The 15,509-nt window shown below is 42.8% G+C and overlaps 1 protein-coding gene across 30 annotated transcripts in view; it reads right to left on the bottom strand.

The window, feature by feature from the left end:
* SETD3 (SET domain containing 3, actin N3(tau)-histidine methyltransferase) overlaps positions 1 to 15,509 on the bottom strand; it is a 78,749-nt gene that overhangs the window by 9,433 nt on the left and 53,807 nt on the right. For 27 of the 30 annotated variants that reach the window (XR_014071199.1, XR_014071198.1, XR_014071202.1 and 24 more), the window contains 2 exons: positions 4,067 to 4,125; positions 3,096 to 3,210 (listed from right to left, as the gene is read on the bottom strand). The exons of the other annotated variants lie outside the window; for them this stretch is intronic. Coding sequence is in view for 21 of the 27 variants with exons in the window: in XM_081549776.1 (XP_081405902.1) it covers positions 3,096 to 3,210; positions 4,067 to 4,125 (174 nt within the window). In the remaining 6 variants the exon portion in view is untranslated. The remainder of the gene's footprint in view (positions 1 to 3,095; positions 3,211 to 4,066; positions 4,126 to 15,509) is intronic. 30 annotated transcript variants of the gene reach the window in all.

Below are 15,509 nucleotides of genomic sequence, written 5' to 3'. Positions count from 1 at the left end.
GTCTAGGGAATGGCAGGCCAGACAACACTGCTCTCTAAACCCAGCATCCCTACAACCAATGGCTGATAGCCACATACCGAGAAATCTGCACACTTCTGATCTGCAAAGACCAGTGAGAAACAGGGAAGCGACGAGGACGTCATGAAGCCAGGTGTTCCAGCTCATTTTCACTCACAAAACAGCTTAAACACTTGATAAAGAAATCATGGCCTCAGGAGGCAGCAGGACAGTCAGTGCAGAGGCCCAGCGGGGGGCGTGTGGGGAGACAGTCAGTGCAGAGGCCCTGCTGGGGGCGTGTGGGGAGACAGCCAGTGCAGAGGCCCTGCTGGGGGCGTGTGGGGAGACAGTCAGTGCAGAGGCCCTGCGGGGGGCGTGTGGGGAGACAGTCAGTGCAGAGGCCCTGCGGGGGGCGTGTGGGGAGACAGTCAGTGCAGAGGCCCTGCGGGGGGCGTGTGGGGATTCCGGGGTCACAGGCCAAGCAGGCGCTTTGTCTGCCACTGCAAACACCTGGGCTTCCACCTTGAGACTGAAGCCTGATGCGCATCTAAGTGTTTCAGACTATTCAACACTCAAACAGAAAGACCGTGGGGAAGAAGCTCCCTTGGTTATGCCTGAATCTCCCAAAGCCCTCTCATCCTGACCGGCAGAGGCACGACTCAAACCCAAGGGCTGACTGTCCAACATGCTCCACCTGCGCTCACAAGTATAGGGTCCCCAGACCGCTGGAAAGCGGCCTTCTCTGTACAAATGGACCGACCTCAAGGAAGGGCGGGCAGACCGGTGCCCCCCGCTCCTGATCCAGACACACAGAGTTCAGATACAGCTCAACACGATGCCTGTAGATGTGTTTGTGTGCTTCCCCCAGTGGGTGGGAGTGGTGCGCCTGCGCCAGGCTTCGGCCAGCCTGGGGCAGCCACCTAGCCAGCCCCTTCCTTTCTCATGGTCTTCCTTGCTGCTGCTGGTTTGGAATCACCATCACAGACCCTGACTCTTCCGTGTCTTCCCTCGTAACCAGGTGTGGGCACACTGTCAGAAGCACGCAGCGTTGCCCGGTTACTAATTTCTGTCTCCTCCCTCAGTGGCAATCAGATCAGACAGACAACGGCCGTTGGGACAGACACACACAGAGAAGAAATCTACTGTCTGAAAAGCTGAGCCTTAATTTCAAATACCTCACTTTAAAAAGAGATTAACTGTTCAGATGTATGACATGCAACTTCACAGTGTTAAAACAGATTCTGAATTCCTCCCAGACAGAATTTCCCATGAAGTCTTACAATTACGATGGCAAACAGTTCAACAGAGGTGCAGCAGAAAGAATTAAGTATGTGGAGAAAGTAACCACTGGAAGGAAAAGTACTAACATCTCACATGAGCCTTCCCAAGGTCAGCAGTGTTCCTGCCTGGGCTGTGGTGGGTTAAAGACTTGATGCATAGTGTAGAAAAAGACAGCATGAGCAGTCATCGTCAATTCAGTAATTTTATCACGAGATAAAACTTCTTCTTTTTTAACTTTTAGGGGGAAAATGTGAGTAGTGTACATGAAAGCAACACAAAATCAGTCTGTGTGTGAGTGTGTGAAGGGGCAAATGCGTGGAGCGAGTCTCAGAAAGCCAGTGGCCGGCTGCCCAGGAGGCACCGAGGGAACAGGCCGCGGGCCCGGGACTGCTGGGGAACTCTACCTTGCAGAGGCTTCTGTTTTGTTTCACAGGTTTTGTTTGTTTACAATAAACTGTGTGCTTTTTACATTTTAGAAAGAAAAGAATAAACCCCAACAATCAATCAAGTCTGGGAACCAACGTCCTAATCCAAAAGAAAAAAAGAGAAAAATGCTACCACCAAATATTAAAAGCTATTTGAAAATTTTTAAAACTTCAATATGATAATCAGTTCAAAACAGCTCTGAAAGAAAAAGAACAAAATGTAAAATTTTATTTATTAATGAAAATAAATGATAAAATATGCTAAGAACACCTCAAAATGGCTAATTAAGCATATTAAAATCAAGGTGAAAGTACAATTTAAAAAGTCTAGTTATTTCTTCTCTACAGTTGAAGAGTGTAATAGATGCTAGACCTTCCCAGATTAGCACTAGGGTGTTCTATCTTAAGTGTTTGGCAAATGTTACATGTGTTCTGGCCATTTTGTGGAATTACATGTAAAATACTCACTTACAGCATATTTCTAATCTATTTATAATATTGCCAATAATAACAATGAAAGCTGACATTGAGAAAAGATGAACAAAAAACTAACCAAACCAGCAGATGATTATAATGTATAAGTTCAAAACATCCTGAAGTTGACTATCTTTCCAACACTGATTTCAGGAAACCTCTCTTGGACGCCATCTCCACAGAGCAGCACTCTCTTCGGTGGCTCATGGTCGAAAGCATGCTGAGCCACAGAGGCAGGCTCCTCTGCGCATCCTGACTAACCGTCATCGCGGCATCTCCCTGCCTCCTTAGCGTCCCATGATGCCAATGGACTCCTGTATCCGAGTCCAAGTGCACCTCCCCCACCCCGCCGCCAGGGCCACCAGGACCAGCTCCTGAACGAAAAGCAGGTTAATTGAGGGGGCTGAGGACGTGTCTGCCTATCAGGTGAAGGAGTGGGGCAGGGGACAGAAGAGAATCAGAGAAGCTTAAGGAACTGGAAATCAGTTAGCAAGGAGAGAAAACCAGCAACACAGAAGGAAAAAGTAGGAAGGAGATAGGTTTCTTTTTTTTTTTTTTTAAATAAATCAGTATTTTTAAAAGAATCAGGAAAAAGAAACTTTGGTTTAGTCTGTAGTCCTTAGATAAGAAAATGTATGTCTAGGCTTAGCACATAAATGCTGTTCATTGTGTCTTCTGAAAGTGACAGAAGAGTCCTATTTTTAGGATTAAGTAATAAACACAGGGAGAAAACCCTCAGCCTCTACTTGAGGTGGGCAGGGCAGGGGGCAGGTTTGGTTCCATTTGCACCTCTGGGAGGGGAGGTTGGGGAGATCACCCCGTCCCGACTACACAGGACTCAGGAGGGGCGGTGGGGAGAGTGACCTGAGGCAGACCTCCCCGTCCCGACTACACACAACCCGGGAGGTGGGTGCTCACCAGGCCGCTGGTGTGGTTGCACATGTCCCACAGGGGGATAAGCGCCAGGGTCACCCGGGAGCCGTCCTCCGTGGGAATCTGGTTTTGTCGGGTCATAACGGAAGAGACCGCCCACCTGTAACAATCCGAAGGAAAGAGGCTGATTAGGGCTGGCACATCGGAGAGTCCAGCGCAGTCACAGTTCAACCAAAATCGAGGTGTGCCTGACTTCTCAGAATTCTCTGCTAAGTCGCAAAGGTGACAAGTGGCCACCTTCATCGTCATTTAAAATTTACTTTTAGAGTTGTGGGGGAGGGGACAGGTATGGAAGGAAAGGAAGCCAGGGGCAATCAAGGAGTGAGCAGTTAAGGGTGGGGGGTGTTCTTGGGGGAGAAAGTGGCATGGAAGGAGGGCTGGCTGAGACCAGAGCTGGCCAGTCCTCTGCAGGTCTCGAGCTGGGTGGCCACAGAGACCTCATGCCTCTTTCACACAAACGCTGACTCTGTTCCTACTTTGAGCCTCAGTGAAAAGCAAGCAATATAACTCCTTTCTGATCAGAAATCCTCTAAGAATGCTTCAAAATGTGGGATGCTATTTTTTATTATGCTGTGAACTACACTGAATCTTTTTGTTTAAAAAAGAAAAATAAGTCCCTACTTCAAAGCACTAAAACAGTCTACTTAGAAAGAAAAAAGATCCCCACGACCACCCCACACTAATGTTAATCTCGGGCAGCACTTGGCTACAACAACTAATCCCCACCAATACAGGTTAGTGAAAATTCCCGCACGGCTATGGAGACGCGGCTACTTACTACCCCAGCTGTCCGGGGTAACTTGGGACTTTTATTTTAAAGGCTTTAAATGGTGATGCAAATCACTTCTTACCAAAGCTCTTCGCACTTCTGAGACCCCAAATTCACTCAGGAACCACCCTCCAACACATGCCTCATGCACATACACAGCACCCCCATCACCCTCCCACACACCAACCTGTAGTCCTCGTAAGTGAAGGAGTCCTTCAAGGGCAGTTTGTGGGCATGAGGATGGGTCTGGGAATGAGGAAGTTTTAGAAAGCAGAGGTGAAAAGAGAAAAAGGGAAGACAGAAATCAGTCAGCAGAATTTCATTATTTAGCTGCCTAACGGATCCTAACAAGAGCCAAATGAAGCAGGAGGCGTCCAGCCGCGCTACTGAGGGCTCATCGTGCTATTATGCGCTCATACATCACTGTCAACTTAATTTGTTGTGCCCAGCAGCCGCCATAAATCTGCTGCTTGTATTCTGATACCAGGGCCCACAGACAAGGCACAGAAATGAAATTTAAGGTGGACTGAGTTTACAAAAGGTAGGCACACCCACACGGTGAGTATCTGATCAACACAGAAACCCAGGGCCTAAGTCAGGTCCCACCTCCCTCCGCATCCTGTCTCATACTGTGCTGTACGGCCCTTATAAAGAGTCCAAATCTCTTCTTACCTCAGTAAAAGGAGCAATTAAAGGTACTCAAACAAACTGAAACTTCTCTCATTAATCTCTGACTTAAAATCATTTAGAAGGAAATCAACTTGTTATGTGCAAATGAATCACACACAGCAGATGCAGCTCAAATACAGAAAAAATACAGTTCTGTAAATTATGAATTAAATTTTACAAATATAATGAAGATAAAATTGAGATCGGCACATTTAAACTTTACTACTCTTTTTTTCTCTAGACAAAAGATCATATGATAAAAATATCCCAAATTTCACACATTGGAGAAAATTTTAAACATCTCAGGTTCTCACTGCGTAACACTCTCCCCACCACACCTTAGACCTTTCGAGCACTTAAAAAACTTTGTCTCAATTAAGAAATTAAAAGCTGTAAGAGTATAATTTTAATCTTCAGTTTCCATTACAGGCTGATAGACAGATTGCAGTAAGTGATCAAATGAACAAATGGTGATTTCTAAGACACCAATGCAATCGGCTGCACTGTCTCTACACCACTGTTAATGCATGAAGCCCCATGTAGTATGCAGTTTTTACTCTTGACGCATTAGCATCACAAGTGCACGGCAATTTATCATCGCTCACTGTAATGTACTCGCTGGCACCGTACGCAGGACAGTGGGGGATGAGGTAAAAGTGGCTCAAACCGTAAATCAATTAGAAAACAAAAGCTAGTGCTCGGCGTGCAATTTTGGGCAAATTATATATTACAAGAGGCTGCCAATTGGGTGCTAGCTCCCAGGTGCCTGCTTCTCCCCTCTAACCCTCAACCCAGTTTTAACTCTTTGGAAGAAGAGTCAACATAAGGAAATACAGTCACACAATATGTAAATATTGTGATAATAAAAATGAAATTTAAAAAGATGCAATTTAACATAAAAATAACCTATTGCCCAGGGGCATTCTCTCGCTACATTTTCTAACTAGGAAGATTAGGCAATCCTGTTTCTGGTTAAAAAAAAAAAAACCCTATACCATGGTCAAGCACAGCAAAGGCGGGAGGAGAAGCTTCTCATTACCTCTTCTTTGAATAGATGAAATGTAAGGCTGTGCTCCAAGACTCTTAAAGATGCTTTCCATTTAATTATGGAACTTGACTACAACAGTGCTCGCGTTTTTTTCTCATAAAAGTACAAATTCAGCAGACAGGAACTTCCTTACACCCCAAACTGTGGTAAGTACCATAGAAAAGCTTCCAAACTTTAAAGAAAGGAAATTCTGTTGTATAATGAAATGAAGTTTCGCATAGTCTGACCTACTAGAAATGTGGCACAGCCCACCTCTCCTCAAACTCTAGGAGGTGGGGAAGCATTGCTGCTTTTGTTATTTTAAAATATTTTAAGTTCATTTAAACTGTGGAATGCACTACGGTATTTGAAAGTTGGTAAATTCCAATGCTAAAACCCCTAAGTATTAAAAATTTGACCCCTCCCCCTCAAAAAGTTTGACTTATTGGAGAAAGATGACAGTTTTCAAAATTAGAACGCTGAATGTCACAATGACTTGAGGAAGAATGCTCCAGACACTCAAACATCTTTAAATAGCTTTGGACTCTATGAAAACTCTTCAAACAAGGACCTCCCTAAGGACCAAAAAGATGGAAAATTAACTCTCAAAAATGTCTCCCTTCCTACTATTTATTATATACATTTCTTACCAAAAATACAAGTTCATGTTCACTGTCCTGACAAAGTCGTAAAGAAAACTCAAGGGAAAAAAAAATGTGCAAATGCTTTCTGTAGATTAATTTTGAAGATTATTTTGGCTGTAGAGTTATGTAATATTTGCAGAATCTCTTAGAAACAGCTGTTCTTATGTGCTTAAAAAATAAGGTGTGCCCACTGTACATAATTCTGGTTTAAAAAAATATATATGTTCTGCCAAACACATTCACTTAACAGTTACACTGAAGCGGAATTTGAGGCTATAGAGAAAGGCAAGTAACTGCCGTTTCAATGGGGCTCTCACTACTGTGACACCAGCGCCACCTACTGGTGTCATGGTGGAATACAATAGAGCTGCAGGGTTCTTGAATTAACAGTATTTCCCAGGTTGTGAGGCCTTTCAGAGCAACTTATCCTAAACCCAAACTGGGTTTATCCAGGCGGCTACTAGCTCAGCTTTATTCAAGAGAAATTTTCTTTGTAAAAAAAAAAAAAAAAAAAATCTAACCTGCCCCTTTAGATTATTATATAATAGTTTTACAAGGATCCTGAAAGATTCAAATATTGAAATGATTTGCATGGGTGAAAAGCATTTAACTTTACATATAACATACTTAAAAGCAGAGACATTACTTTGCCAGCAAAGGTCCATCTAGTCAAGGCTACGGTTTTTCCAGTAATCATGTATGGATGTGAGAGTTGGACAGTGAAAAAAGCTGAGTGCTGAAGAATTGATGCTTTTGAACTGTGGTGTTGGAGAAGACTCTTGAGAGTCCCTTGGACTCAAAGGAGATCCAACCAGTCCATCCTAAAGGAAATCAACCCTGAATATCCATTGGAAGGACTGATGCTGAAGCTGAAACTCCAATACTTTGGCCACCTGATGCAAAGAAATGACTCACTGGAAAAGCCCCTGATGCTGGGAAAGATTGAGGGCAGGAGGAGAAGGGGATGACAGAGGATGAGATGGTTGGATGGCATCACCGACTCGATGGACATGGGTTTGGGTAAATTCTGGGAGTTGGTGATGGACAGGGAGGCCTGGCGTGCTGCGATTCATGGGGTCGCAAAGAGTCAGACACAACTGAGCGACTGAACTGAACTGATAAGTATTTTCACATACCCCGAAAAAATAAACAATAAGAAATATGTCTATTCCAGACACTGTTTAAACTCTGGACAGATTTTTAACACATTAAGTCTCAAGGTTTAAAAATACATCTTCCAAAAATTACACTATTAATCTGAAGTTACTTGCAAGTTCCTGAAAATGTTCTTGGATGAAACTTATTACGCTTATACTTTATGGGGAGGATAACTGAACATTCCTCACTTTATAGAGCAAAATCCTATAAGGGTTTTGTTTATCTCCAGTAGAAGACAGTCCTAACATGTACCTTAAAAACAGAAATCTAAATGAAAGCAGAAAATGTGGCTAATTAAGTTGAGATAGCTGTTTCCAGGATGTACCTACCTATACACTGGATGGTGAGGGGCTGTCTGGCATGGACAACAGGGACCCCATAAACAGTTCAGAAACCAGCCATAGATTTTCTGCAGATTTTTTAAGTAACTGGTATTTTCACTTTCTTCTGCATTATAAATATTCGAAGTTGAGATATGAACAGTTGCTGCAGCTCATGATCAGACCTGAAGCCCTGCAGAACTCACTTTTAAAAGAGGATCCTTGTTTTCTCACGTCAAGCCCGGCAGCCCCGGGAAGCCCTCCCCGGTCCCTCTTCTACCGGAGGCGGCGTCCAGATGAGACACAATAATACTGTACCTAGTACAAAATAATCACTGTGTTTTGGAAAGATTAATATCTAAAATCGTTTGTTTGGCTTCAATAAAAAGAAGTAATATTGCTAAATATGTAAGTATGACATTTTGAAGAATTTACCATATTGCATGGGTCTGGTAGCTATGCTTAAGGAAATTAAAAACCTCTACAGTCAGCATATTTCATCCTTATTAAAGTTCTGTCTTGAACTATCACTCACATACAACAAAAATAAACCAAGAAGAAATTTAAATAAAACCTATGGATTACAAGAGTTTGAATATGAAAAAAATGAACAATATTCTGGCTTTAAAAAATTGATTTAGCATGCAGCTTCTCTTTATAGTCCCTTGATAAAAATGAAATCTCCCTAACAAACACTTAATAAAACCTGTCAATATCTCTAGAAAGAAAAATGACACAAATGCATTAAGTATTAAATACCCTTGGAAAAAGTCACATATTCCATGAATTTTTGATGTACTATCTTGACATTAATGTAAAACCTTGATATTTATAATTGACAGATATTTAATAAAGTATAAAAGAAGATAGCTGCTGTGTAGCATGCAAATTCCTCAGGTTGATCAGAAATGAAAGATACAGTCATGTACTTAAACTAAATAAACAGTTAATATGTGCTGCACGAATCAGCTGCAGTCTTATTTTAAGCTCACACAACAAACCTTCGCAGAGAAGCAAAACAAGCAGAATTCATTATTATGTGAATTCCTAATTCAAAAGCATCTAGTATGTGAAACGGCTCTGAAACAGCTCTGCACATGAAACAAAATACATTCGAGTTAAAGTTGTTTTTTGTTTTTAACATTTGACAGTAAACATTTCAAAAATAAAGATAAGCACTTTCAGAAATACATGGAGAGGTATTTCCTAAAACAATTCTTTAAAAAAAAAAACACACATTTATCTGGAAGAAAGATTCAACATCCTCTAAGGAAATTAAAAAAAAAAAGGATTAAAACACACAAATGGTCTCTAGGACATAAATACTTCTCAAAATTAGATCTTTACTTTTCTAAAAAATACTCATCTCTAACCCTGACCAGTTTTTATATGGAAAATGAGTTGAATACATTTAATAATCACCTTCATGAGGCATTTAAATATATTAAAAGGAAAGTAGCACAGTTCAAAAAAACAGACTCCTAAATACTGTATTTTAAAAAATTTATAGCCTGCTATAATATATAATCAATTGTTAATTTGAAAAATATATACAGTAGTTCAGCGACTTATTAACGGCTCTACAATATCAGGAATGACAAAATACAATTTAGAAATTGTACCTAGTTTGCTCTGATTAAAAACCATAGCAGCATGCAATTAGAACTTTCCAACTATAATACGTCATAGGTTGTATTTGGCATACATACTAAAAGGCAGGGGACAGGAGAGGAGAAGAAGGAAAATTTACACTTAGAACACTGAGGTTCCCCTTCTAGCTCCAAAAGCAGGCTAATTAGAAGCAGCGTGTCAGGCAGCGATTTCTAGTAGGTCCGTCAACCCTCCTGCTCATATTTCATTTTCTAAGTGGATATAACACAATTTAACAGAATGACAAATTGCAAAATATCTATTGAATCTAGAATTTAGTTTTGATGACCATAAATCAGAATCAAAGCATGCTTGGTTCATACATTTGGCTCTTGAGGGAAAAAAAAATCAATTTTTAAGACTTTTATTTTTAAATACAGATTACATCCAACTCTTTAGGGAATTTTTCATCATAAAGTTCTCTGAATTCACTCAATACGATCAAATAAGTAATCAATACACATTAAATTTAAACTGCTTGCTTTTTGCTTTATATATATATATATTTAATTTCTATAGCAAATATGTATTACCCTAAAATAAAAAATTTTAATTAAGAAAATGAGATTAGTGGGGAAACATCAACACTGTTCAATAAATTTATAAAATTACTTTACGATGGAAGAATTTTTTTTTTAATTGAAACACTGAAATCTATAACCTACATCCAGTTTAGATTACACTGAAATCTACTGAAACACTGAAAAAGATATGCCTGTTTAAAAACTTTATTGGTTACCATTTGTATTCCCTGAAGAGGGGCAATCAGCCATGAATCAAATTTAGTCATAATCAATCTACACTTCTGACTGTCAATCATTTGTTCACTCAAAAAATATTCATTGACTCCGAAAAGAGTTGAATAGGTTAGGACTAGAAATTCAACAAATATTGTCTTTACTGTCTGTCTTGCGGTACACAACGCTCTGAGAGGTGGACACTCACCATTCTCGGGGGGGCTGCCTGGCAGCAGTCAGATAAGCGACTTTAAAAGAAAGGTGAAGCCAGAAGTTACAGCCCAGACACCCCCCCTCCACCCCCAGGCTTCCCTGCTCGGCGTCGGCCCAGCCCTGCGCCCGTCTCCCGCCGTGTGTGCACACACATACGGGCACATTCGGTTTATGTTTCTGGGCTCAAGGAGGCACGAGGGTCAGGGGCCATGTCCTTTCTGACCACTAGGGAATCCTCAGTGTCTCGCGGGTGCCTCACTGCCCACCCACCCAGGTGAGAGGCAAACACTCCGCCTGCCCTTTGCCCTGGGCAGTGGGGGGAGCTGCCACCGCGGGCTCACAGGATTCCTTCTACCTGAACCCACCGTGGCCTCCTGCCCTTCGCCCTGGGCAGTGTGGGGAGCTGCCACCGCGGGCTTACAGGAAACATGAACCCGCCGTGGCCTCCATGACAGGTGCGCAGACGAGAGGCAGCACCAGGGTCATCAGGCAAGTTGGCGGCAGCCAGACTACAGCCCTGGGTCACTCTGGTTTCCATGTTCCTCTTCAGAGGGCCGTGCCCCTGTGGGCACCCCTGCCACACCGAGAAACCACCCACACGCTTCCAGAGAAGCACGTTTGGGTTTCCTCTGCCTCTGTCTTCCATCTCTTATGAATGGAGTATTTTTCTATGATAGGGCCAAAGAATCTTCTCTCTTTTGTTTCCCCCAAATCTATCTTCAAACACATCTACTCGAGAAAGCTCTACTTTAAAAATCTGTGGAATCTAAAAAAACGGCTCAGATGAACTTACTTGCAGGGCAGAACAGAGACGCAGACGTAGAGAACGGATGTGCTGATACAGGAAGGAGGCGAAGGCGATCAGGATGCACTGGGAGGCTGAGACTCACATGTATGCACGCCCATGCGTAAAACAGATCGCTAGTGGGAAGCTGCTGTATAGCACAGGGAGCTCAGCTTGGTGCTCTGAGATGACCCAGAGCGGTGGGAGGGAGGTTCAAAAGGGAGGGGATACATGTACACATACAACCGATTCACTTCGCTCTACAGCAGAAACCAACACAACATTATAAAGCAACTATACACCAATTAAAAAAAAAAAAAGAATCCCCTGAGGAGCAAAATGGACCAAGCCCAGCTGTTCCCTGTTTCAAATGGTCAACAAATGTCCCTCCACCACACTCCAATGCACCCCAACAGAGGTACACCTTAAAAAAGACAGCACTGTCCTTCCTGGTCACCTCAGATGACCTGACCCCGAGCCTCTGAATCTGAAAAGGGGGCCGGACAAGAGACCTGTATCTTCTGAGCTCTTAAAAATCTTTTGGCTTCTTTGCCTTTGACACTCTTCTCCCCCAAATACCTCAATCCACGGATCAACTTAAGGACTCTAAACCATGACTATATCTCTTTTCTGGTCTGCAAAAAGATAACAACTCCAAAGCAATATTTGCAACTTCTCAACTAATCACTATAAAGAAACCAGAAACAAACAGAATGGTAAAAAGCAGCTATCACTTTAGATGAATACCCCTGCATCAAAAAAGCAGGCTAGAATTATTTATCACCAGCTTCACAGTATTCTACTTTTCATTTCAGCCACTTTAGATTTTAACAACTCAGGACAGATTCTGCGAACTATAATTTAATCAAGCTAGCGTGACCGGAGCCCCCGGTCATTCATAAGAGGAGAGAATTCTGACCACCGTGATGAAGCCCATCTTCTGGACTGACATTCAGAGATGCAAACAGACCTCGTCCCAGCAAAGGCCAGAGACAGAGGAACTGAAGAGGAAGGAGGGAGGGACTGCTGCTCAGTCGCTAAGTCATGTCTGATTCTTTGCAACCCCAGACTGCAGCACTCCAGGCTCCTCTGTCCACTATTTCTCAGTTTGCTCAAATTCATATCCATTCAATTGGTGATGCTAGTAACAATCACCATTTTCTAAGCATTCAGTGCAAAGAACTCTTGTGAACTTGACATGTATTACATAATTTAATCATCTTGCTTCCTAGGAAATAGGCACTATTATTAGGCCCATTCTATCGCTGCAAAAACTGAGGGACAGAGAAATGAACGGTGTGTCCAAGGTTATTACCCAGGTAATAAATGACAGGGATGGGATAACAGCCAGGCAACAGTTTTCTGGAGTTTACTGAAAGGCACAGAATAATTAGCTGTCCCACTTTTATAAATTAAGTTTAAGTTCTGATATGGTAAATACATTTTTTCTTGTGGAAATGCTAGAAAAATCCTTGGTAAATATTGCTCTCATTTAAAATGCAGCACAGAGGGTTTCCCTGGTGGCTCGGTGGTAAAGAATTGCCTGCCAAAATTCAGGAGACACAGGTTCAATCCCTGATCCAGGAAGATCCCACCTGCCACGGAGCAAGTAAGCCCATTCACCACAACTACTGAACCTGCACTCTAGAGCCCGGGAGCCCCAGCTAGTGAAGCCCGTGTGCCTAGAACCAGCCAGCGCTCCGCAACGAGAGAAGGTACCACAATGAGAAGCTTGTGCACCCCAACTACAGAGGAGCCCTTGCTAGCCACAACTAGAGAAAGCCCACGCAGCGACAAAGACCCAGCACAGCCAAATAAAGAAATAAATATTAAAGTTCAAAAAGGCTCTGTGTTCACAAGCACAGAGACATTTTAAGGACATTACAAAGCTTAGAGGCAGGCAATATTAGCAAAACTAAGACTGAATCTATTATTTCCAAATTACCATAAAGGACACCATATTTAAAGTCACTATCTACAGTCGTGAAATCTCAGACCCAGGTGTTGACTTACAGATCATCTAGCCCAATTCCCTGGTCATTCTGGATGTGAAGAACCCTGGTTTCAGAAAACACATGTGTACCAAATACATGTAGAGATGTATACTCTTTTCCCTCAATACATTTTAAAACACAGGGGTCATATTTGGAATTCACTTTCTGGTATTTTTTTCTTCATTAAATTATGCCACATTGGTGTCCCAACAACTTCCAATACCACATTATCTGGAACCCCTATCATTTCATGATAACTCTGAACAGCCTCTAAGACACCCCACAGCTTTAATCAATCATTAAACCAGTGTTATCTCCAAGTTCTTACACGGGCACTATCTCTTTGGGCTACTTTCAATTCTCCTAGTTGTCATGTTGTTAGAAATGAACTTTGGTCCCTTAAATTTTCTGCCTTTAAGCCTAAAGGAAGTTGAAGTAGTCACAAGCAGCCAGTGAGAAATGAGCTCCAGGGGTGCACCATGGAATCTGAGAACCCACATATCTCAGACTTGGGGTTCTGATAAAGATGGGCCAACTTCTGATGTAATGCATCAATCCGAAGGATTCAGGAAGGTCCCCAGAACTGAGCAAGCCTCTGGAACCTCCACACTCTGAGGCATGTCGTATCAGCCCAGACATCACGTATGCTCCTTTGTCACCAGCTGCTGTGAGTTTCCTTTGGTAAACCCCAGTGATAACAGAATCTAGGGTAAAGGTCCCTGCGGCCCACAGGCAGCTGCTGGTCACAGGGAGGTGGTGACGGTGAGAGGCTGAGATCACAGGGCCGGGGTCAGAGCGTCTCCACCACCCCCGACGGCGCTGGGGTGTGAGAGTGAGGACGCGGCTGTGGGGAGGGTGCCGGCCCCCCTCCCTCGCGGGACTACTCCCACCCCTTCCCTTCCCCTGGTCTGACACTTACATTGTGCTCACGAGGGACCCGTCAGAGGGAAAACCCCCAGCACTATCTCTCCAGGTCCCCGTCACAGTAGAGCAGAATTACAATCAAGAGGAGAGGTACGGAGGCCACAGAACACGAGGTGAGTACACATTTCCTGTCCCACGGCCTGGTACACAGGAAAGCTCCCTGCATCTCCAGAGACAGACAGACAGAGAGAGAAAGGAGGAGGAGGTAGAGGTGACAAAGAGCTACTGCTGAGAAAAGTGTAGGAACCTTTCCTGTATCCCCTGAAAAGGGAACTTGCAAACATATCACCCTGAGATTTGACAAAGAAAACAAATATTTTAACCTTTTTTGGTAAAAAAAAATAATATCCCCATTAAAACTGCAATAAACTGAATTATAGGCTATAATTTATTAGAGTCATACTACAATGTTATTACAGTAAGTCAAGACAACTCACCTGACTAACCAAATATAATTTAAAATGCCCATGCCTTTGGGTAAAGTAGCTGAGAGCTTTCTTTTTGATTAAGCAAAATTATTTTATTTTCCACTTCAGTTGATAAAAAAAAAAAATTCACTCTCGTTTCAAGAGTCCATAACTCTTTCGAGCACTGTTTTTATCAAAAAATAAAAATTAAGAAAGTGGTACTAAGATGTCATTTGTATTTATTAGCTATTTCTCTACTGGCATTAAAATTCCTAATGGAAAAGAAGCCATAAAGAAAAGTCCTTCTGTAGAGTTAGTCTACCTTGAAACAAAATGGGGAGTGAGATCAAGAAGGTTTAAGGGCTGACCAAGCCGTGCAGGGCTGTCTGCACCGACTGCTTGGCTCCCGCCTCTGAGGACTAGCCAGCTGACGGTTCAGCAAGACAAGCAAGAAAACGCAAATCTGCTTCTTTGTCCACCCAAAAAAAAAAAATTCTTTCCCTTATATTTCCTTAATTAAATGCTTTACTGATCAACAGTTATCATTCTCATTTTTATCAGAGAAAATGCTGTCTCACTTTCTGAGAATAACACCATTAAACACCATTTTGTTGGAGCAGTCAATATCTGGAAATGAATTTCCAGTGAGAGAATAGTTTAACCAGTGCACAGCTTTTAATTGCTACCCATAAAACAGACAATTATCAAATTGTTCACTTGGAACCAAAAGTAAGGAATCGAATCTATTAGCTTAAGTCACCTTTTGGCATAAGATGACTTCTGATTATAGTCAGAGATGAGAATATTTTAGAACTGGGTTTTGAAAACCAGGTCTAACTCCTAACCCAGAGTCCCGAAAGTTGGGGAGCACCCCTGTTCAGGGGCAGGAATGGCAGTGAGAGAAGCCAGGGGAAGAGAGAGCCTGACGGGTCAGAAGAGCGTTGGGGAGGCCAAGGAGACAGGGCAGCAGGAGGCCCCGGGCCGGGAGGACTGGCGGAAGGGATCCACCAGGGAGCATCGCTGGCGGTGGGAGCGCCCAGACCCAGGGGCCTGAAGACCTCTCAAATGTGGAATATTCTTGGTAAATGCCGTAAGTGAAGACA

The sequence above is a fragment of the Giraffa tippelskirchi genome, chromosome 12 (assembly GCF_054371585.1).
Source record: "Giraffa tippelskirchi isolate mGirTip1 chromosome 12, T2T-mGirTip1v1.2.pri, whole genome shotgun sequence".
Classification (NCBI taxonomy): Eukaryota; Metazoa; Chordata; class Mammalia; order Artiodactyla; family Giraffidae; genus Giraffa; species Giraffa tippelskirchi.
This window is presented reverse-complemented; position numbering and strand designations above follow the sequence as displayed.